Source organism: Scyliorhinus torazame, chromosome 7, assembly GCF_047496885.1.
Source record: "Scyliorhinus torazame isolate Kashiwa2021f chromosome 7, sScyTor2.1, whole genome shotgun sequence".
NCBI lineage: Eukaryota > Metazoa > Chordata > Chondrichthyes > Carcharhiniformes > Scyliorhinidae > Scyliorhinus > Scyliorhinus torazame.
Window position 1 is genome coordinate 276,712,890 of NC_092713.1, and position 23,411 is coordinate 276,736,300.

Here is a 23,411-nt window from a genome sequence, read left to right on the forward strand (position 1 = left end):
CAGGCCTTTGGCCAGATAATTTTCTGGAGCTGGATGAGGAGAGGGACCAACGCCCATTGTGGCGGTTGGATGTGGGACTGTTGGCAGACGAGGAAGTGTGCGGGAGGGTGCGGGGGTGTATCGAAAGGTATCTGGAGACGAACGACAACGGGGAGGTGCAGGTCGGAGTAGTATGGGAGACACTGAAGGCGGTGGTCAGGGGAGAGTTAATCTCCATCAGGGCTCATACGGCGAAGAGAGAGGGCAGGGAAAGGGAGAGGTTAGTGGGGGAGATTTTAAGGGTGGACTGGAGCTATGCAGAGGCTCCTGATGAGGGACTACTCAGGGAGAGGCGAAGTCTCGAGACGGAGTTCGACATGTTGACCACAGGGAAGGCAGAGGCACAGTGGAGGAAGGCACAGGGGGGCGATATATGAATATGGGGAGAAGGCGAGTCGGATGCTGGCACATCAGCTCCGTAAGAGGATGGCAGCGAGGGAAATAGGCGGAGTCAAAGATGGCAGGGGAACTACGGTGCGGAGTGCAGGGAAAGTGAATGAGGCTTTTAAGGCCTTTTACGGGGAGCTGTATAGGTCCCAGCCCCCAGGGGGAAAAGAGGGGATGCGGCGATTCTTGGACCAATTGACGTTCCCACGGGTGGCTGGTTTGGGGGCGCCAATTGGGGTGGAGGAGCTGGTTAAAGGACTGGGGCGCATGCAGGCAGGGAAGGCCCCGGGGCCGGATAGGTTCCCGGTGGAGTTTTATAGGAAGTATGTAGACCTGTTAGCCCCGTTGCTGGTAAGGACCTTCAATGAAGCAAGGGAGGGGGGGACCCTGCCCCCGACAATGTCAGAGGCAACGATCTCTTTGATCTTGAAGCAGGATAAGGACCCACTGCAATGTGGGTCGTATAGACCGATCTCGCTCCTTAACGTAGATGCTAAGTTGCTGGCAAAAATGTTGGCCATGAGGATTGAGGACTGTGTCCTGGGGGTGATCCACGAGGACCAGACGGGATTCGTAAAGGGTAGGCAGTTAAATACTAATGTGCAAAGGCTCCTAAATGTGATAATGATGCCATCGGTGGAGGGAGAAGCGGAGATAGTGACAGCCATGGACGCGGAGAAGGCCTTTGATCGGGTAGAGTGGGAGTATCTCTGGGAAGTGTTGAGGAGGTTTGGGTTCGGGGGAGGGTTTATTAGTTGGGTTAGGCTCTTGTATAAAGCCCCGGTGGCGAGTGTGGTCACGAACCGGCGGAGGTCGGAGTATTTCCGGTTGTATCGAGGGACGAGGCAGGGGTAGCCCCTGTCCCCTCTGCTGTTTGCATTAGCAATTGAACCTTTGGCCATGGCGTTAAGGGAGTCGGGGAAATGGAAGGGGGTGGTTCGAGGGGGAGAGGAACATCGAGTGTCGCTGTACGCAGACGACTTGTTGCTGTACGTGGCGGATCCAGTGGAGGGGATGGTTGAGGTAATGCAGATCCTACGGGAGTTTGGAGACTTTTCGGGCTATAAGCTCAATGTGGGAAAGAGCAAGCTCTTTGTGATCCACCCGGGGGAGCAGGGAAGAGGGATAGACGACCTACTGTTGAGGAGGGCGGAAAGGAGCTTTCGATACTTGGGGATTCAGGTAGCTAGGAGCTGGGAGGCACTGCACAAACTTAATTTGACGCGGCTGGTGGAACAGATGGAGGAGGATTTTAAAAGGTGGGACATGCTGCCAAATCTCGCTGGCGGGTAGGGTACAGTCGGTTAAAATGGTGGTCCTCCCGAGGTTTCTTTTTGTATTCCAATGCCTCCCAATTGTGATTACTAAGGCCTTCTTTAAGAGGGTAAGCAGGAGCATTATGGGATTTGTGTGGGCGAGCAAGACCCCGAGGGTAAGGAGGTCAGAGATAGAGGAGGGTTGGCGTTGCCGAATTTGGGTGGTTACTATTGGGCAGCCAACGTGGCGATGATCCGTAAGTGGGTGATGGAGGGAGAGAGGGCACCGTGGAAGAGGCTGGAGATGGCGTCCTGCAAAGGAACGAACCTGGGGGCGCTGGTGATGGCATCGCTGTCGCTCTCGCCGACAAGGTACACCACGAGCCCAGTGGTGACGGCAACGCTAAAGATCTGGGGGCAGTGGAGATGGCACAGGGGTGCGACGGGAGCCTCGGTATGGTCCCCGATTAGAGACAACCATCGGTTTGTCCCAGGAAGGATGGACAGGGGGTTTCAGAGCTGGCATCGGGCAGGGATTAGAAGAATGGGGGACCTGTTCATTGACGGGACGGTTGCGAGCTTAGGGGCGCTGGAGGAGAAGTTTGGGCTACCCCTGGGAAATGCTTTCAGGTACATGCAAGTGAGGGCGTTTGTGAGGCAGCAGGTGAGGGAATTTCACAGGGGATTCAAGATAGGGTGATTTCGGGCGTATGGGTCGGAGGGGGCAAGGTGTCGGCGATATACCAGGAGATGAAAGAAGAGGGGGAGGCTTTGGTAGAGGAGCTGAAGGGTAAATGGGAAGAGGAGTTGGGGGAGGAGATTGAGGAGGGGCTATGGGCTGAGGCCCTAAGTAGGGTTAATTCCTCTTCCTCGTGTGCCAGGCTTAGCCTGATACAATTTAAGGTGGTTCATAGAGCGCGTATGATGGGGGCGAGGCTGAGTAGGTTCTTTGGGGTGGAGGACAGATGTGGGAGGTGCTCAGGACGTCCGGCGAACCATGTCCATATGTTTTGGTCATGCCCGGCACTGGAGGGGTTCTGGAGGGGAGTTGCGGGAACAGTATCTAAGGTGTTGAAAGTCCGGGTCAAGCCAAGCTGGGGGCTAGCACTATTTGGAATCGTGGACGAGCCGGGAGCGCAGGAGGCGAAAGAGGCCGGCATACTGGCCTTTGCGTCCCTAGTAGCCCGGCGAAGGATCTTGCTAATGTGGAAGGAGGCGAAGCCCCCCAGCGTGGAGGCCTGGACAAACGATATGGCAGGGTTTATCTAAAGTTGGAGAGGATAAAGTTTGCCTTGAGAGGGTCTGTGCAGGGGTTGTACAGGCAGTGGCAACCGTTCCTAGGCCATCTCGCGGAGCGTTAGATGATGGTCGGACAGCAGCAGCAGCAACCCAGGGGGGGGGGAGGGGGGGGAGGAGTGGGGGGACATCGTTCGTGGCCTCCTCCTGCACTGTAGGGGTCCTATGGTTCTTTCCCAAAAGAGCAAATTAAACTCTGGAATCTCATCTTGCATATAATTAAATGCTAATTAATCTTTACCTCTTTACGCACAAGACTTCAGACCTTTTATTTTCAAATTTAGAGTACCCAATCATTTTCTTTCCAATTATGGGCAATTTAGCATGGCCAATCCACCTACCCTGCACATCTTTGGGTTGTGGGGGTGAGATCCATGCAGACACAGGGAGAATGTGCAAACTCCACATGAACAGTGACCCGGGGTTGGGATCGAACACGGGTCCTCAGCGTCGTAGGCAGCAGTGCTAACCACTGCGCCACCATGCTGCCCTCGACCACAGGCATTGTGATGTCAGGTGAAACATCTTTACTAAGCCTGTCTGGGGCGCCCTATATTTTGGAAGGATTCTGGTAGAAGTAAAGTAGTAACCATTTATCACTCTGGTTTGTAGTTGTCTTTTTCTGTGTTGCTTGTCTTGCCAATCTCCGAGCTGCCCTCATGATTTGGTAATCTTCAGTATGGTTGCTGGCTTGACCTCAAAGTCATTCACTTGCTGCTCTGCACTGTTGCTGTGTTTCACTTGACCCTTTCCCCATCTATCCTGTAATGAACTTCCTGTATTGTATACACTTAAAATTGTTGCTGGAATGCATTCCATGTGCACAGTTTTCAGCTATAATAAAAACAGAAAATGCTGGATAAGCTCAGCAGGTCTGGCAGCATCTGTAGAGAGAAAAAAAGAGCTAACATTTCAAATTCATGTGACTTCAGAATGTTCAGCTGCTGGCTGCCTGTGCCGATACCCATTAACTTTCCACCGCCTGAAAAATGAACAAGCAGCAACTGAAAATCAAGGTGGATGTCTTGGATCCCCCCATTGACCCCAAGGCCCACTTGATGCAAGGTTAATCCACATGAAACAACACAAAAGCTGCTTAAGCATGAAAGCCGGTGCCCCAGACTGGACACCTATGTTCCGCACAGTTGTATAGACAGGAGGGGGTGTAATTTTAAACAGCCCTGATTTCTCCTCTCACCAACTGTCTGCAAACAGAAAGGTTTTTCAATTCTGATTTCCCCATTTATGAGTGTTGGCATATTTTTCAACTCCTCAGTTATTGTGTGATCCAATTTTTATTTATAATCCCACAGCAAACTCAAGTTGGGTAAACCCGAGGGTTAATGTATTCACAAACACTCAAAACATGGGGTAGGGAGGTTGTCATAACGTAGACCATGTGCATTCATACAATGAAACAGGGATAGAGAAAGAAAGATTTACAGGTCAAAGACCACAGAGAAAATAATAATTATTTCACATGAGTTCAGAATCAAAAGTCCAAGTGTGTTCCTTCAAAGAGATTAGCAGGTTGAAAACCTTTGCTGGATAATTCACATTTCCAGTAGAGATGACTTCCGTTATGAGACAGGAACACAGAGATGATATAGTCTTGTCAGTGATGACATAGAAGTTCACAAGTTCCAGTAGAAACAGTTTAGATGGGGCCAGGCATGCATACCTGGACAGATTCTTCTTTCTGTGCTGTGCAGCTGCTTGGTAAATGGAAGATGGCTGACTGATTTACAGTAGAGCAAGGCAGTGAAACTGGTTCTCCAATCTAAGGGTGCCGTGTCACATGACTTCCACCTCTCCGCTTTGACTTTGACATAGGGTGCATTTTCCTTTGTCTGTGTTCCTGAGGTTGTTAATGTTCCAACCGTTAAGAGTTTGAAGGGGGGGGGGGGGGAGTAGTTGCGGTGTCCTTTGTCCTAGTGGACCTGGAGATTCCAGTGGCTAGGCCTGGCTTATGAAATGCCTTTGTATCATTTCTTTTGAATTTGGCCTCTGCAGCCCCTAAAGGTCCCGAGCTGATCTTCAGAGATAATGAGTTACCACCTTCTCTCATACTGTCAGAAAATTCCTGTAGTTCAGGCTTACAGGTAACATAGTCTCAGCTTTTATAAAACTTATGTCCAGTTTTTTAAATTTTAGAAATCAGCCAAAAGGATATCTATGCATTTTATTAAAAAAATATAATAAATGAGGTGGGCAGCATGGTAGCATAGTGATTAGCACAATAGCTTCACAGCTCCAGGGTCCCAGGTTCGATTCCCGGCTTGGGTCACTGTCTGTGCGGAGACTGCACGTTTTCCCCGTGTGTGCGTGGGTTTCCTCCGGGTGCTCCGGTTTCCTCCCACAGTCCAAAAATGTGCAGTTTAGGTGGATTGGCCATGCTAAATTGCCCTTAGTGTCCAAAATTGCCCTTCGTGTTGGGTGGGGTTACTGGGTTAAGGGGATATGGGGATAGGGTGGAGGTGTGGGCTTGGGTAGGGTGCTCTTTCCAAGAGCCAGTGCAGACCCGATGGGCTGAATGGCCTCCTTCTGCACTGTAACTTTTTTGATAAATATGATAAGGTCTTAGCCCTGTTGCACAGGCACTTAATAACATAATTAAATGTCCTTATAGAGAATGGCAAGGCACTGCAAAAATTGTCCCAGTTATTAAGAGTCTACACTGAGTAACTCAAAGAAACTTGGTTTATTTACAACATCTATGATATACACCACATGGTAGATCCCAATTAGGTCTGCCTTGCTGGTGTCTAACTGGCTGGCTTTATAGATCGTACAGCTAGACATTGTTTAGAGGTCACCTGCCCATTATTGGGGGAACTTGTATACTGCAAGGTTCACAGAGAAGATAATTGTACCGTGGGAGGCATGGTAGCACAGTGGTTAGCACTGTTGCTTCACAGCAGCAGCGACCCTGGTTTGATTCTGAGCTTGAGCCACTGTCTGTGCGGAGTCTGCACGTTCTCTCCGTGTCTGCGTGGGTTTCCTGCAAGTGCTCCGGTTTCCTCCCACAGTCCAAAGATGTGCGGGTTCGGTGGATTAGTCACGTTAAATTTTTAAGGTAAATTAAAAGTGAGGAAAGGTGACATATATGCTGCACCAGATAAAAATTAGATAAAAACACTAACTTTTAGTGTTCAAAAGTTAGGTGGAGTTGCTGGGTTAGGGTGATAGGGTGGAGGTGTGGGCTTCGGTCGGGTGCTCTTTCAGGGGCCAGTGTAGACTCGATGGGCCAAATGGCCTCCTTCTGCACTGTAAATTCTATGACCCTTAAGACCCATGTGGGTTATAACACCCAGGAGACCTTTCTTTGGTGCATGCAGGAGGAGCAAGAATCAGCTGGTTCTGAAAAAAAAAGAGTTCAGTGTTTCTCCCCAAAGATGCTGCCAGACCTCCTGAGATTTTGCAGCAATTTCTGTTTCTCTTTCAGATTTCCGGCATTCGCAGTAGTTTGAAGCATTTACCCTGATTGTGTGAGGACAGCAACAGATACTGTTGAGCTCACAGCTAATCGTTGCAGCTAGATTTGAAGCAGGCAGGACCAGTTGAAAAACAACTATAAAAGCTATATTCAAAAAGAAAATTCTTGAATGGATATGGCTAAATTATATCTTCGAGAGAGATTCGAAAGGTAAAGGAGGAATGCTAATGGTGAAAGGTTTGAGAGAGTTTAAGCTCACGACGTTGAATTTTCTTCTGATCAAATCTGAAAGCTTTGCCACTTCCTTTTATCCAATCACAGGAGTACCTAAACTTCCAGAACTAATGACCAACTATCTAGAAAGCTGCACATTTAACCAAATATGTTTATTTGACTTGTATATCGCACAACCCTAAGGTTAAAATGGTAAATTAAAAGGGAGGAAAGGTCACATATATGCTGGACCAGATAAAAATTAGACCTCTTACTCTAAGAGGACATTCATTATGGCAATCCAACATGTTTATGGTCACTTTTCACTTTGTCCAGATTTTTAAAATTGAATTCAAATGTTCAAACTTCCCTGGTGTGATTTGAAATCGCATGAATCCATTAATGTTACAATGAGACCATCATATTTTAAGGCCAGAATTTTCACCGAATCAGAAGAGCTCCCCATCTTAGCCAAAGTTGTGCCAGAGCTTGAGTCCAGGAGTCTTATCAACTACTATCCCTACTACTAACATCTTGGGCTTCACTATTGACCAGAAACTGAACTGGACTGGCCATATAAACACTGTGGCTTCTAAACCAAGCCAGAGGCTAGGAATTCTGAGGTGACTAACTCACCTCCTGATCCCACAAAGTCTGTCCGCCATCGACAAGGCACAAGTCAGGAGTGTGATGGAATATTCTCCTCTTTCCTGGGTGAGTGCAGCTCCAACAACACTCAAGAAACTCAACACCATCCAGGACACGGTAATCCACTTGCTTGGCACCCCTCCATCACCTTCAACATTCACTTCATCCTCCACTGGCGCACAGTAGCAGCAGTGTATACCATCTACAAGATACACCATAACAACTCACCAAGGATCCTTAGGCAACACTTTCCAAACCACTACCATCTAGAGGGACAAGGGCAACAGATGCATGGATACATCAGCAACTCCAAATTACCCACCATCCTGACCTGGAAATATAATGCTGTCCTTTCACTGTCACTGGGTCAAAGTCCTGGAACTCCCTTCCTGATAGCATTGTGGATATTCCAACTTTGCATGGACTGCAGCAGTTCAAGAAGCATGTCACCACCTTCTCGAATGTAATTAGGGATGGGCAATAAATGCTGGCCTAGCCAGCGGCGCCTACATACCATGAACAAATAAAGAAGAGTGGCATTCATTGGCTTGGATGGAGATTGGGAGTGTGCAGGCGTTTGGGCTCAGCCCCCTTTGATTGCCTCCGCACTGTTTCTGAGGTCAGCCCACTAGTTAGTCCTCTTTCAATACTCCCCATACCGGCCTCCCCAAACAGGCACCGGAATGTGGCGACTAGGGGCTTTTCACAGTAACTTCATTGAAGCCTACTTGTGACAATAAGCGATTATTATTATTACTTGACTTCCCCAGAATGAAAATCCGGCGGTTCAGGGTAGTTTTTCCAATGCTGGGTGCACGTCGCCGAGAAATTTTCAGACTTGCCACGCCAAGCTCGGGAGTGAAAACTCCGTCCTAAGTGGTAAGGTTTATTTATGGATTGTTAAACTAATATTTTCTGACTAACTCTATGATCTGTATTGATTTTTAATTCATTTTCCAGTCTTTGCCATGTTTTCTTCTACAACGAGAACTTCCCCCAGTGGTATTGTTTGATTTCCCCATTCCTTTTAATAATGTCTCTATCTATACCAGGCTTTGTTCCATAAAACCTCATAAAACTATCAAGATGCTTCGTTTTAGATTAGATCAACGTGGGTAGTTTACCTTTTCCAGAGGCAGTTCGATGTTTGTCAAGGCAGTGAATCTGAATTTCGCAACTGCAACTTCGTCAAGCACTTCTTGTTTGTGTGGCTCCAGCTCAGAAACAGGCTGAGAAAAAAACGTTGCAATTAGGAATAATTTAAGGCCGATTAAGGCCTGCAATTGAACTCTATTTTTAAAAGGAAATGAATCGATAAAATTTTCTCCAACCTCCACATAGCAAATTGGGAGTAGGCCACTCTTTCCATTGCATTCGCCTTCATACCAGTTGTGATCCCTCTGTCTGTGGATGAAGACGATGTCTCCCTTTCTGACAGGCAATTCTCTGTAGGAACATTATTGAGTTTCATGCGGTCGTGCGCCTGAACTTTGAACATTATCATGTTACCACATCAAAAGAAACCATCACTTAAGAGGTGGACTCTCTCAGATGTGTTCGCCAACAATTAAAGGCTCAAACTATTTTAATGGAAAATCCCTGATGTGAAAAGCTGGTGTGCTGCTTTGGAATGTTATTAAGGGATCCGAAGAAAAAAAAACATATTTCTGATGAAAGTCTGCAGATGCGTAAAATGGTTGGCCAAAATCCCTATTTTATCAGTAATCTTGCCCAGCCTAAACTACCCAAAGTTGTTTCATACCAGGCCACTGCAGTTATCTTACAGAATGAAGATATTTTCGTTTCATGAGCCCAGGGCTGATATGCACACAGGTCAAACTGAATGAATTATGTTCTGAACTAAATACCAGTCCTTTTGTGGAGTTGAAAATATTGGTAAATGAAGTATTCAGTTCTTTCACTGTAGTTTCTGCTGCATCATCAGGATCGATCAGCGGCGAAGCAAATAATCATGGATCTCGTCAACTGCATTCAAATCAACTAAAATATTAGCTGGATTGTAGCTGCGCAGATCCAATGTAAAAACGTTTGTGCTGAGACTGCCTGTGTTTGGCTGGCTCACCCTGTCGGTCATTTTACACCTGGCCACAAATTCACCCCCCCCCCCCCCTATTCAATCGGGAGTCCCACGTCTGAGATCTGCTGACCAATTAAATTGCTGGAAGATCCCTTGTCCCATGGGCCCCGTGGGAGTGGTGGCCACTGGAATCACAGACAATGCCCAGGTTGAGCTGTCAGCGACCGGGGACTATTATGCAAGTCCAGGGTTTTGCCTGGGCCAGGCTGGCAGGCCCGGAAAGCAGCGTTGTGGGGTCAGGCTCGCCAAGGTAGGGGTGGAGGGGAAATGCCACGGAGGAACCTTGAGGCTGCCTTTTTTCTTATTCGTCCATGGGATGTGGGCATCGCTGGTTGGGCCAGCATTTATTGCCCATCCCAGAGAGCATTTAAGAGTCAACCACATGATCTAGAGTCACATGTAGGCCAGACCAGGTAAGGACGACAGATTTTCTTCCCTAAAGGACAATAGTGAACCAGATGGGTTTTTATGTCAATCGACAATGGATTCATTTAGACTTTTAATTCCAGATTTTTATTGAATTAAAATTTCAACATCTGCCAAGACGGGATTTGAACACGGTTCCCCAGAGCAGTACTCTGGATTTCTGGATTACTAGTCCAGTGACAATACCATTACACGATTGCCTCTGATGGGTACGAGGTTTCCAACCAACCACAATGCTGCCAGGCAAAACTTGACAGTCTGGTCACTTTGTGCTCTCCTCCCACATCACGGATAAAATCTTTGCGGTAGCAGGAGCTCCTTTAAGTGGCTGCAAATCAGCTACTTGAGGGGCACAATTGACCAACAAACAAGCAAGCTGTCTGTTGCATATCCTGCCGCTGGTAAAATAGTCACAGGGGTGGGCAAGTGATGGGCACAGCCCACTGTACCTTTATGTTCCCCCCCCTGTGCCACTTCCTGCTATCCCATCCTCAGGGAGACACAAATTCAGCCCTTACTTACTCACAAATGCACCCGGGCAGCTTTATCGTCAACTTGAATCTTTATTTTGCAATTTCTACTTCAATTTTAATTACCTTGGTTTGGTGATAGAATTTCATAGAATATACAGTGCAGAAGGAGGCCACTTGGCTCATCGAGTCTGCACCGGCTCTTGGAAAGAGCACCCAAGGTCAACACTCCACCCTATCCCCATAACCCAGTAACCCTACCCAACCCAAAGGGCAATTTTGGACACTAAGGGCAATTAGTCATGGCCAATCCACCTAACCTGCACATCTTTGGACTGTGGGAGGAAACCGGAGCACCCGGAGGAAACCCACACACACACGGGGAGGATGTGCAGACTCCGCACAGTGACCCAAGCCGGAATCGAATCTGAGACCCTGGAGCTGTGAAGCAATTGTGCTATCCACAATGCTACCGTGCTGCCCATGATGTATTAGCTTTATTAATTGTAGCACTATCAATTACTCATGAGACGAGACGAGATGAAGTCAATCAAAGGCTTTATTAAGCAGACTTGTTCCCCAGCAGCTCAGTTACAGAATGCGGCTGCTGGGAGAACCCGGGTTCTTATACTCCACCTTACTGGGTGGAGCCAGCAGGCGGCAGATCCAATCAGGACCCAGTGTCTGTCTACCAATAGCCTCCCCGGCGTGGTGGTGGGTCGCATGGTGGTAGGGGTTTACAAAGCAGGTACTGGAATTATCTTAACACGGTGCTATGCATCGATCTCAACGGTGAACTATTTACACTGCCGCTTTTCTGGGCTATTGAATTATTTACAGGTTTTTGCCTTGTCACGCGGATTCCACGAGTCGAGTGGGTGCCCTGGTCGTCCTTGTTGATCATCTCAGCCCCGGTGTTGGTGCAGGTGCTGGCTCGGGCACTGTCATCTCTGGGAGCGTCGCGCTGTTTGTTCCTGTTTCACTACTCCTGGGCGGGCACGGGAGGAGGACCGATCCACCCGGGAAGGGAACGGCCGTGGGGTGCGCCGGAGGGAGGGAGCGGGTGATTGGTGTTGGGGGGGTGTGTGTGGTTCCGGCAGGCGCCAGGTCCCGCAGGGAGACCGTGTCCTGTCGGCCGTCGGGGTATGTCACGTAGGCATATTGGGGGTTTGCCTGGAGAAGATGAACCCTCTCGACCAACAGGTCCGATTTGTGCGCCCGCACATGCTTTCGGAGCAAGATGGGTCCTGGGGCTGCCAGCCAGGTCGGAAGTGATGTTCCGGAGGAGGACTTCCTAGGGAAGACAAGGAGGCGCTCGTGAGGCGTTTGATTAGTTGTGGTACACAGCAGCGACCGGATGAAGTGGAGGGCATCCGGGAGGACTTCCTGCCAACTGGAAACTGGGAGACTTCTGGACCGTAGGGCCAGTAGGACGGTCTTCCAGTCCGTACCGTTCTCCCTCTCTACCTGACCATTTCACCGGGGGTTGTAACTGGTCGTCCTGCTCGAGGCAATGCCCTTGCTGAGCAGGAATTGACGCAGCTCGTCACTCATGAAGGAGGACCCCCTATCGCTATGGATGTATGCGGGGAAACCGAACAGTGTAATGATGGTGCAGAGGGCTTTAATGACCATGGCCGCGGTCATGTCAGGACAGGGGATGGCAAAAGGGAAACGGGAGTATTCGTCCACCACATTTAGGAAGTACGTGTTGCGGTCGGTGGAGGGGGCCTTTGAAATCCAGACTGAGGCGCTCAAAGGGTCGGGAAACCTTTATCAGGTGCGCTCTATCTGGCGTGAAAAAGTGCAGCTTGCACTCTGCGCAGATTTGGCAGTTCCTGGTGGCTGTTCGGACCTCCTCAACAGAGATGGGGAGGTAGCGGGTCTTCACAAAGTGGTAGAACCAAGTGACCCCCGGGAGGCAGAGGTCCTCGTGGAGGGCTTGGAGGCAGCCTACTTGTGCTTTGGCACATGTGCCGCTGGATAGGGCATCGGACGGCTCGTTCAGCTTTCCGGGACGGTACAAAATCTCATAGTTATAGGTGGAGAGCTCGATCCTCCACCTCAAGATCTTGTCGTTCTTGATTTTGCCCCGCTGTGCATTATTGAACATAAAGGCTACCGACCGTTGGTCAGTGAGGAGAGTGAATCTCCTGCCGGCCAGGTAATGCCTCCAATGTCGCACAGCTTCCACTATGGCTTGGGCTTCCTTTTCCACTGAGGAGTGGCGGATTTCTGAAGCGTGGAGGGTCCGGGAGAAAAAGGCCACGGGTCTGCCCGCTTGATTGAAAGTGGCCGCCAGAGCTACGTCGGATGCGTCGCTCTCGACTTGGAAGGGGAGGGACTCATCGATTGCGTGCATCATGGCCTTTGCGATATCCGCTTTGATGCGGCTGAAGGCCTGGCGGGCCTCTGTCGACAGGGGGAAGGTAGTGGACTGGATTAACGGGGGGGGGGAATTGTCTGCGTAGTTGGGGACCCACTGGGCGTAATAAGAGAAGAAGCCCAGGCAGCGTTTCAGGGTTTTGGAGCAGTGGGGGAGGGGGAACTCCATAAGGGGGCGCATGTGTTCAGGGTCGGGGCCTGTCACTCCATTACGCACCACGTAGCCAAGGATGGCTAGACGGTCGGTGCTAAACACGCATTTTTCCTCGTTATAGGTGAGGTTCAGTGCGTTAGCGGTCTGGAGGAATGTGCGGAGGTTGGCGTCGTGGTCCTGCTGGTCATGGCCGCAGATGGTTACATTGTCGAGGTATGGGAACGTGGCCCGCAAACCGTGCTGGTCAACCATTAGGTCCATCTCCCGTTGGAAAACCGGGACTCCGTTAGTGACGCCAAATGGGACCCTTAAAAAATGGTAGAGCCGCCCGTCTGCCTAGAAGGCCGTGTACTTGCGGTCACTCGGGCAGATGGGGAGCTGATGGTATGCGGACTTAAGGGCCATGGTGGAAAAAACCTTGTATTGTGCAATCCGATTGACCATGTCGGATATGCGGGGCAGAGGGTACGCATCTAGCTGCGTGTACCTATTGATGGTTTGACTATAGTCTATGACCATCCTCTACTTCTCCCCGGTCTTTACAACTACCACCTGGGCTCTCCAGGGACTATTGCTGGCCTGGATTATGCCTTCCTTCAGCAGCCACTGGACTTCAGACCGGATAAACTTTCGGTCCGGGGCGCTGTACCGTCTGCTCCTAGTTGCGACGGGTTTGCAATCCGGGGTGAGGTTCGCAAACAAGGAAGGCGGTTCAACCTTGAGGGTCGCGAGGCTGCAGATAGTGAGTGGGGGTATAGGGCCGCCGAATTGGAACGTTAAGCTCTGGAGGTTACATTGGAAATCTAAACCTAGGAGAGTGGGAGAGCAGAGGTGGGGGAGGACATAAAGCCGATAATTCTTAAACTCTCTCCCTTGCACTGTTAGGTTCGCTATGCAGAACCTTTTGATTTCTGCAGAATGGGATCCCGCTGCCAGGAAAATCTTTTGGGTACTCGGATGGATTGAAAGAAAACAGCATCTTACCATATCCGGATGGATAAAACTTTCCGTGCTCCCAGAGTCGATCAGGCATGGCGTTTCGTACCCGTTCACCAGTACCGTCGTTGTTGCCGTTTGGAGTGTCCGGGACGGCGACTGGTCCAGGGTCACCGAAGCCAGTCGTGGTTGCTGCATCGGGGCGTTTTCTTCAGACCCTGTGGAGCCGTCCATGCTGGGGTCCTTGGCTATCAGCCAAGATGGTGGCGTCCATGGATCGCACACGGTCGGGGGCGGACAAAATGGCCACGCCCATGGATCGCACGTGTCCGGAAGGTCATGAGATGGCGGCGCCCATTCTCCCCACTTGGAGTCCGGGACCCGAAATGGCGGCGCCCGTTGGCCGCACATGGGTTGTTGGGGGGGTTGAGTCTGCTGAACCCGTTCTCCCCCGCAGATTGCGGTGACCCCCCGGGACTGGCACGCCGCCGAATAGTGCCTCTTCTTGCCGCAACTTTTACAGATGGCCGAGCGGGGTCGGCCAAGAGACTTATTTGACTGCCCGCAAAAATAGCAGCGGGGCCCCCCGGGTGGTCTGGTGCTTTGGCCGCGCAGGCTTGCGGGGGGATAGGGGGTGCCGGGGAGTCGGTCGCAGCGGGGGTCCACGGAGCCCAATGGGCTGCCGTGCGGTCGGGGCCGTAAGCGCGTGCATTTTGTGAGGCCACATCGAGGGAGGCCGCAAGGGCCCGTGCCTCCATGAGCCCTAGTGAGTCTCTCTCCAGCAGTCGCTGGCGAATTTGGAATGAGGTCATACCTGCCACAAAAGCATCCCTGATTTAGGAGCTCCGTATGTTCGTTTGCAGTCACCGATGGGCAGTTGCAGTTCCTTCCCAATATTAGCAGCGCGCTGTAGAACTCGTCCAGCGATTCTCCGGGGATTTGCCGTCTCATCGCGAGTTGGTGGCGTGCGTAGATTTGGTTTACGGGCCGAATGTAGACACCTTTTCAGCATGGTGAGCGCCGTCGGGAAATCCTCCGCGTCTTCGATGAGCGTGTAGATCTCCGGGCTCACCCTGGAATGCAGGACCTGCATTTTCTGGTCTTCTGTGATCCGGCCGGGGGCCTTTCGGAGGTATCCCTCGAAGCACGCTAGCCAGTGTTTAAATACGGCCGCTGAGTTTGCTGCATGGGGGCTGATTCGCAGACACTCCGGGGCGATCCGGAGCTCCATAGTCTTTTAAGTCCGCTTATTAAATTGTAGCACTATCAATTACTCACGAGATGAGAAGAGATGAAGTCAATGAAAGGCTTTATTAAGCAGGCTTGTTCCCCAGCAGCTCAGTTACCGAATGCGGCTGCTGGGAGAACCGTGGTTCTTATACTCAGCCTTACTGGGTGGAGCCAGCAGGCGGCTGATCCAATCAGGACCCAGTGATTGTCTACCAATAGTCTCTCGGCATCACAGGTACCATACTACCCCTAATACATACCACCACACTAATTAACTTTTAACGCTCTAAGTTGTCATCTCAAGAATTTTTGAACTGTTTTTACTTCTCACATAGTTGGTCTTCCTTCAATACTTCTCACTTTATTCCAAGCTCCTGAAGCTGAGGACGCATTCTCATGTCATTGTATCATCCTTGGCATTGGGTTCGAATGGTTGGTTTACCTACTGATTAATGGTGTTTAAAGTCTGCCCCTTCATTCAATAGCAGACCTACTGCAACATCAGAAAACAATCTATTGATTTCTACTGGCCACTATTATGGGGACCATCACCACAATGACTGTAGCAGGCCGCGCAGCAGGCTTTCCAATACCTTGTCAGGACAAATATCAATGGGCATTAAATGGGGAGTTGACAGTGTTGCCGCATCTCAAGAACAAAATGACAAAAAGCAGTAGGAGGACAACTTAAGCTTTTTGTTTAAAAAGCAGAAGATATAAATAACTTGGTGTGGAATCCACTATTTGTTCGAAAATATTACATATTTTTAGTTCAATTAGATACTTATTTCAGTCGAAGAGATGAATCTTAGCAGATTTACTAATAATAAAATTCTGTGAAAAGTATTTCTGATTTTAGATTATAGATCATTGGAAATGCAAATGTTTTAATTCTTTGAGTGAAGTGCTGAAAACGGAAATGCTGAAGGTATAAACTATAAAATGTTCTTTCATACAATTCTACATTCTGGTCCGGAAACCTTTTTGAATGTTTAATATTCGGGACGTTTCGCTCTCCGCAACTATGATTAATTCATTACTTGGAAATAGCAAATTAGAGATTATTCGAATAACAATAGATTAATTGAAACTCACTTTGATGTTTGACCTTGGAAGTCATATTTCACTCTTACAGTCAATTCCTGAAAAATAAAATTCAAAAATAAAGGATAAGCTCTTTAATGTTGGAATTGTTCGATAAACTGGCTGAGAAATTAGTCTGGGGTGGTGCCATGTGTCACTTGCCTGAACCAAGGAGTTAGTCACCACCACAGGCAAATTATCTGAGCAAAGGCAATAATCTCGGACTACCTGTCTCGCTGACAAAGGCCCTCAGGTCAGTTCCAGGGTGGGGGATTGGAGTGGGCTATGGGGCACGATGTTGAACCCAATTCCTACGCAGTCAGAGGAGAACTCCTATCCATTCCCAGCTTGAGATTGTCCTTGCCTGCTGTTGGGTAGTGATTGAGATGGAGTCAGGGTTGCTGGACAGTCTGCAGCCAACATGGCCCATCACATGCCCAGCTTAGCTTCAGCTAATTTCTTAAAGGGGCCCTTTATCTTGCAGTAGGCCTATAAGTTATGTATTTAAGGGGCCTAAGCATTTGATTGGGAAATCTAAAAAAAGGTTGACATGTGGGACCAATACTGCGGATTTAGTGAAGAATGTGCCACTGTTAAATTGGCATGCTTTGCCCCCATTTTACCCCTGACAAAAAACATGCCATTCTATCCTACTTTGGTTTTGCTTGTGGCCATTCAGAACCATAAGAATGTTTACAAAGTCTTGGGGAAATTTTAATGATGAGTATTATTCACTCTTTTGTATAATTATTTGTTGTTTTTGATTGCGAAGGAAAGGTGCAATAAGTAAAATCTGCTTTATTCTATGATAGATATGAATGCCACGTCAACAAACTCATGCTTGATTTTTTCAGTATTAAATTTGTATTTTAATAGTTTTCTAATATCTCCACAATGCTGAAATAGTTTTCAGAGTTGATGCCTTCCATAGATATTAAGAATTAATCCTGCCCCAGGTCCCTTTGTACGTCAACATTTCCCAATCTGTAACCATTTAAATAATACTCTGCCATTCTGTTTCTCCCATTCAAAGTGCTTAACTTCACATTTATTGAATGATTGATTTATTGTCAGATGTACCGAAGTACAGTGAAAAATATTTTTCTGCGGCCAAGGGAACGTACACAGTATGTTATGCTGCAGCTGCCACATATTTGTCCACTTACTGAATGTGTCTAAATCATTTTAAAGCCTCTTAGCATCCTTACCTTTCCACCAAGTATTGTGTCAACAGTAAACTTCGAAATATTACTTTGGGGCGGCACATAGCACAGTGGTTAGCACTGCTGCCTACGGCACTGAGGACCCGGGTTCGAATTCCGGCCCTGGGTCACTGTCAGTATGGAGTTTGTACATTCTCCCCGTGCCTGCTTGGGTTTCACCCCCACAACCCAAAGATGTGCAGGTTAGGTGGATTGGCCACGCTAAATTACTCCTTAATTGAAAAAAAATGTAATAATTGGGTATCTTAATTTTAAAAAAAAATGTTACTTATAGTTCCCTCATCCAAATCATTGATATATATTGTGACTATCTGGGGCCCAAGCACTGATCCCTGCAGGACCCCACTAGTCACCTCCTACCACTCCGAAAAAGGCCCATTTAGTTCTACTCTGTTTCCTGTCTGCTAAATATTGGCCATGGCAATATTTTACCCCCAGTCCCATGAGCCTTAATCTTGCACACTGACCTCTTATGTGGGACTTTATAAAAAGCTTTCAGAAAATCTTTTCTGGCCCACAATTTGCCCTTAATTGACATAATTGGATCTTATAAGTATATTGAAAGAACTTCGCTGGAGCTTAGAAGAGTGAGGGGTGACTTTCTTGAAGCATATAAGATGAGTATAAGCACGGCGGCACAGTGGTTAGCACTGCTGCCTCATTGCTCCAAGGACCCAGATTTCATTCCGACCTCGGGTGACTGTCTGTGTGGAGTTTGCACATTCTCTATGTGTCTGCGTGGGTTTCCTCCGGGTGCTCTGGTTTCCTCCCTCAGTCCAAAGATTTGTAGGTTAGATGGATTGTCCATGCTAAATTGCCCCTTCGTGTCCAAAGGTTGAGGTGGGTTATGGGGATGGGGCGGAAGCTTGGGCCTGGGTGGGGTGCTCTTTCAGAGGGTCGGTGCAGACCTGATGGACCAAATGGCCTCCTTCTGCACTGCAGGAATTCTATGAGATTCTATAAGATCCTGAACAGTCTTGACAAGATGAATGTGGAAAGGATGTTTCCTCTTGTGGGTGAGTCCAGAACTATGAGGCAAAGTTTTAAAATTAGGGCTCTCCCTTTTAGGACAGAGTTGAAGAGAGGTTTTAACTCTCAGAGGGTTGTACGGCTTTGGAATTCTCTGCCTCAGAAAGCAGTGGAGGCTCGGTCACTGAATATTCTTAAGGCGGAGGTAGATAGATTATTTTTAGGCATGGGAATCAAAGGTTATCAGAGTTGATGGGAATGCGGAATTTGAAACAGACTAGCCATGATTGTATACAATGGCAGAGCAGGCTTGAAGGGCAGAATGGCCTTTCTTTGCTCTTATATCATATGTTCGTATGTTCAGAAGGATATTGCTGTTGTCTCACTGACATGCTCAGAAGAACAGGTAAAGATCAGCAATGACGTGGCATCGAAGGTGCTAAGTGACCAGTCTCATTTTAATTGGCAGAAACCAAAAAAGTGGGGGGGGGGTGGAAATTTAAAATTGGGATCGCTGTCTGTCATCACTTGCCATCCACCTAGTTTCTCTTACTTTGTAGCATATTATTCTTTCTCTAAAATCTTGAATGATGCTGCCACACTTCTGCCATCATTGGATAACCCAACAGAATATTAAACTGGAGATGCAAAGAAGTACAGGGTCTCACAGAACATTGTTTTGCCAAATGTTATCATTCATCCTGGGGAGTATTGTCATTTGTCCATTCTTCAAAATTTACATGGTGCAGAATAAATCATTTTCACAGAATTCCTTTTGCAGCAATCATGACAAATAGCAACAGATTCAAAGTGTAAAAGCTGCTAAAGGTATTCAACCTACAACGGAGTGTGCCATTACCGTTTTTAGTGGCTGACTTGAATCCCATGGCTCCTCTGGCGTGTTTTGCTTTGGGGACTGAAATCTTTGATTGACATCTGGAAGTTTGCGTACATCAGCCAGTTCTTCTGGATGAAGCAAGAACATATCAAATCAACTGTCATTTAATTATGCTGCCATTGATTAAAATACAATTGCGCTCTTTGAAATGTGACTAATTAGGAGCAATAGGAACATTCCAGAATAAAAGTTACTTTGTCATAATGTCAGTTTCCTCACGTTATTTGGAATTTCGCTCTGTGGGGAGGTAACTGATTGAATTTTAATAGTCAACATGTTTGATGAATTGGTGTAGCCATCTCAGATGGCCACTTGCAAAGGACCATGGGAATTATGGCCAACCCAGGACTCAGACACACTCAGAGCTTGTGTAAGTATTTGCAACCCAGATAGCTAGACGCGATCGAGATCCCCGCTCGTTTGCATTCTAATGGCCCATTTCCCCAGAACAAAAGGACTGAACTCAGGTAACCGATACAGATGCAGACGAACCGGCGCCATTCCCTTTGCTAAGAAAGCCCAAACAGCCAAGGTCAATGACCGCTCAGAATACTCCCAGCCATCAAGGCACCTGCCCCTTTATTGGCCAAAATCGAAGGCAGTGATCGAAGCCTGTTGAATTATTGGGTCCAAAGCTAAGGACCGCCCCAAAGAGCGCAAAATCCCAGAGGGATAAAAAGAGACACAGCCATGTGTCCAGTCTCTCTTGGCCCCGGGCTACGCCTAAAACCAAATGTAGCATTACGACCAGAAGATAAGTTCAATACCAATGATCGCTACCAGACGGATGAGCCCAGCAGAAACGAAGCCACTTCTTCTACCCAGCCACGCAAGATCCGAACAAAGGCCTTGTTCACCTGCAAAGAGCCGTATGCCCTGAAGTTAAGTATATGTTATTGTAGTTGTTAGGTGTAGTTTAACTTGTAGTTTTTTACGTTGCATGTCGAAGTAATCCTTATGTGTAAATAAACTATCTTTGAACTTGAACTGACTAACTGCTTGTTTGGTCTTTGATCAATATCAGGTAAAGCCTTGTGGTGGTATCATTTGATATCTGGCGACTCTGAAAAGCAATATTATAATTAATAACTGCCATATCTAGTTAATTTGGCAACAATGGAGAAAGTAGCAAGTCCAAGTTCAATAAACAATGAGGATCTTTGTTCCGTAGTCCCTACGATTTCAGATGGTCCAAATCTAGGTTTTTACAGATCATACTTCGATTTTGGATGATATGCGATGAAAAGTAATTACCACTGAGCACCTGCTCCCCATTTATGTGGTGTTCTTTGGGGTACAAAAGTAAGTGATGTTGGTAGCAGTCTCTGGGCGAGAGATCTTCCCCTGGAGTGCGTCAGCTGCCAAACATGCCATACATTCTGAGCATTTCTCTGACGTTGAAAATGAACTCGTGGAGTCACCGACAAAACGTTAAGTAACATTTTTTTCAAACTGCTAATATTGAAGCAGGAGTCCTGTAGGCCGCTGCCAGCCTGCGCTCACTCCCTTCCCATTCACCTCCGCTGCACAGGAGTTGGCATAATTTGCCAGGACTCCGACTGACCAGCCACATTGGGCTGCCTGACTGGCACCACAGTCACTTCTTTGTGGGCCAGAAGCTCAATATGGATGAGCCTCAGAACATATCTACGAGGACCAATTTTAGGCACGCTGCCCACTCCCACCAGTTCCCTGTGCAAAACCAATTTCCCTGCCCTGGTGTCTCCTAGATTCTGGTTGCTAATGTGAAGGCAAAAGCCTGAGTAATTACGAGGCCAGTTTATCCATTTTCTACTTCCACCAACTTTATTAGTCACATTGGAGGAAATTGCAATTCTTTGTGGCTGGAGGCATTCCCGTTCCTGCCAATTTTATCTGTCAAATCCCCTCCCCTTCCTAAAGCAACAATTAATTGGCAGGGTATTTTATCTCAGCTGCCAGCCATCCTATGATGTCTCATTCAAGCAGGCATTGTCAATACGTGGATTCGTCTTTGTGTGCTGTTAAACTATTCAAAGCATGGACCATCATAGCTGAGGTAAATAATAAACGCAGTAATTGCAGAGGCTGGTGGATGCTGAGCAAGAATAAAAACCCTGACTTTCAGTGTCCATGATGAACGTGTGTGCAGGAAGTGTCATGGATAGCACATTTAGAGAGGTGGTCACACCCTAGGCCAGCACGGCAGCACAGTGGGTAGCACTGCTGCTGCACAGCTCCAGGGTCCCAGGTTCGATTCCTGGCTTGGGTCACTGTGTGGAGTCTGCAGGTTCTCCTCGTATCTACATAGAACATAGAACAATACAGCGCAGTACAGGCCCTTCGGCCCACGATGTTGCACCGAAACAAAAGCCATCTAACCTACACTATGCCATTATCATCCATATGTTTATCCAATAAACTTTTAAATGCCCTCAATGTTGGCGAGTTCACTACTGTAGCAGGTAGGGCATTCCACGGCCTCACTACTCTTTGCGTAAAGAACCTACCTCTGACCTCTGTCCTGTATCTATTACCCCTCAGTTTAAAGTTATGTCCCCTCGTGCCAGCCATATCCATCCGCGGGAGAAGGCTCTCACTGTCCACCCTATCCAACCCCCTGATCATTTTGTATGCCTCTATTAAGTCTCCTCTTAACCTTCTTCTCTCCAACGAAAACAACCTCAAGTCCATCAGCCTTTCCTCATAAGATTTTCCCTCCATACCAGGCAACATCCTGGTAAATCTCCTCTGCACCCGCTCCAAAGCCTCCACGTCCTTCCTATAATGCGGTGACCAGAACTGTACGCAATACTCCAAATGCGGCCGTACCAGAGTTCTGTACAGCTGCAACATGACCTCCCGAATCCGGAACTCAATCCCTCTACCAATAAAGGCCAACACTCCATAGGCCTTCTTCACAACCCTATCAACCTGGGTGGCAACTTTCAGGGATCTATGTACATGGACACCTAGATCCCTCTGCTCATCCACACTTTCAAGAACTTTACCATTAGCCAAATATTCCGCATTCCTGTTATTCCTTCCAAAGTGAATCACCTCACACTTCTCTACATTAAACTCCATTTGCCACCTCTCAGCCCAGCTCTGCAGCTTATCTATATCCCTCTGTAACCTGCTACATCCTTCCACACTATCGACAACACCACCGACTTTAGTATCGTCTGCAAATTTACTCACCCACCCTTCTGCGCCTTCCTCTAGGTCATTGATAAAAATGACAAACAGCAACGGCCCCAGAACAGATCCTTGTGGTACTCCACTTGTGACTGTACTTCATTCTGAACATTTCACATCAACCACCACCCTCTGTCTTCTTTCAGCTAGCCAATTTCTGATCCACATCTCTAAATCACCCTCAATCCCCAGCCTCCGTATTTTTTGCAATAGCCTACCGTGGGGAACCTTATCAAACGCTTTGCTGAAATCCATATACACCACATCAACTGCTCTGCGTGGGTTTCCTCCAGGTGCTCCAGTTTCCTCTCACAAGTTCCTCAAGATGTGCTTTTAGGTACTTTGGACATTCTGAATTCTCTCTGTGTGTACCCGAACAGGCACCGGAATGTGGCGACTAGGGGCTTTTGCGGTGTTAAATGTAAGCCTACTTGTGAGAATAAAGATTACTTTACTTTAACTTTAAAAGAAAGAGAGAAGTAAAAGAAAATGTTAGCCCTTGAGAGAATGAAATTGGGGAAGTAATTATGAGGAACAAAGAAATGGCAGAGGAGTTAAATAGATATTTTACAATGGTCTTTACAGTAGAGGATGCCACAAGATTCCCAAGGGAGGAATTAAATACAGTCACCATCACCAGTGAATTAGTGTTAGGCAAACTAATGGAGTTAAAGGCTGACAAGTCCTCTGGCTCTGATGGTTTGCACTCCAGGATTTTACAGGAGGTAAGCTACAGAGATCCTGGATGCTTGGTAGTCATTTTCCAACAATCCTTGGATTCTGTGCTAAAGATTGGGAAAACTGCCAGTGTGGTACCCTTGTTCAAAAAGGGAAGGAGAGAAAATACAGGAGGCTACAGGTTAGTTAGTCTAACTTTAATTATTGGAAAATTATTAGAATGGATTATTAAGTGGAGAACTGCAGTGCATTTGGGAAGTCATAATCTAATCAAGCAGAGTTAGCATGGTTTCATGAAGTAAAAATCATGTCTGAAAATCTCATAGAATTATCATAGAATTTACAGTGCAGAAGGAAGCCATTAGGCCCATCGGGTCTGCACCGGCCCTTGGGAAGAGAGCCCTACTTA

At 47.7% G+C, this 23,411-nt stretch overlaps 1 protein-coding gene across 7 annotated transcripts in view; it reads right to left on the reverse strand.

Annotated features, from left to right (window-relative positions):
• Window positions 1–23,411, reverse strand: part of LOC140427057 (uncharacterized) — a 202,681-nt gene that overhangs the window by 47,313 nt on the left and 131,957 nt on the right. For 6 of the 7 annotated variants that reach the window (XM_072512517.1, XM_072512516.1, XM_072512514.1 and 3 more), the window contains exons 11-14: window positions 19,109–19,215; window positions 16,070–16,116; window positions 8,607–8,721; window positions 8,400–8,504 (exon numbers count right to left, since the gene is read on the reverse strand). In XM_072512517.1, the coding sequence (XP_072368618.1) occupies window positions 8,400–8,504; window positions 8,607–8,721; window positions 16,070–16,116; window positions 19,109–19,215 (374 nt within the window). The remainder of the gene's footprint in view (window positions 1–8,399; window positions 8,505–8,606; window positions 8,722–16,069; window positions 16,117–19,108; window positions 19,216–23,411) is intronic. The other variant, XM_072512513.1, reaches the window with a different exon arrangement.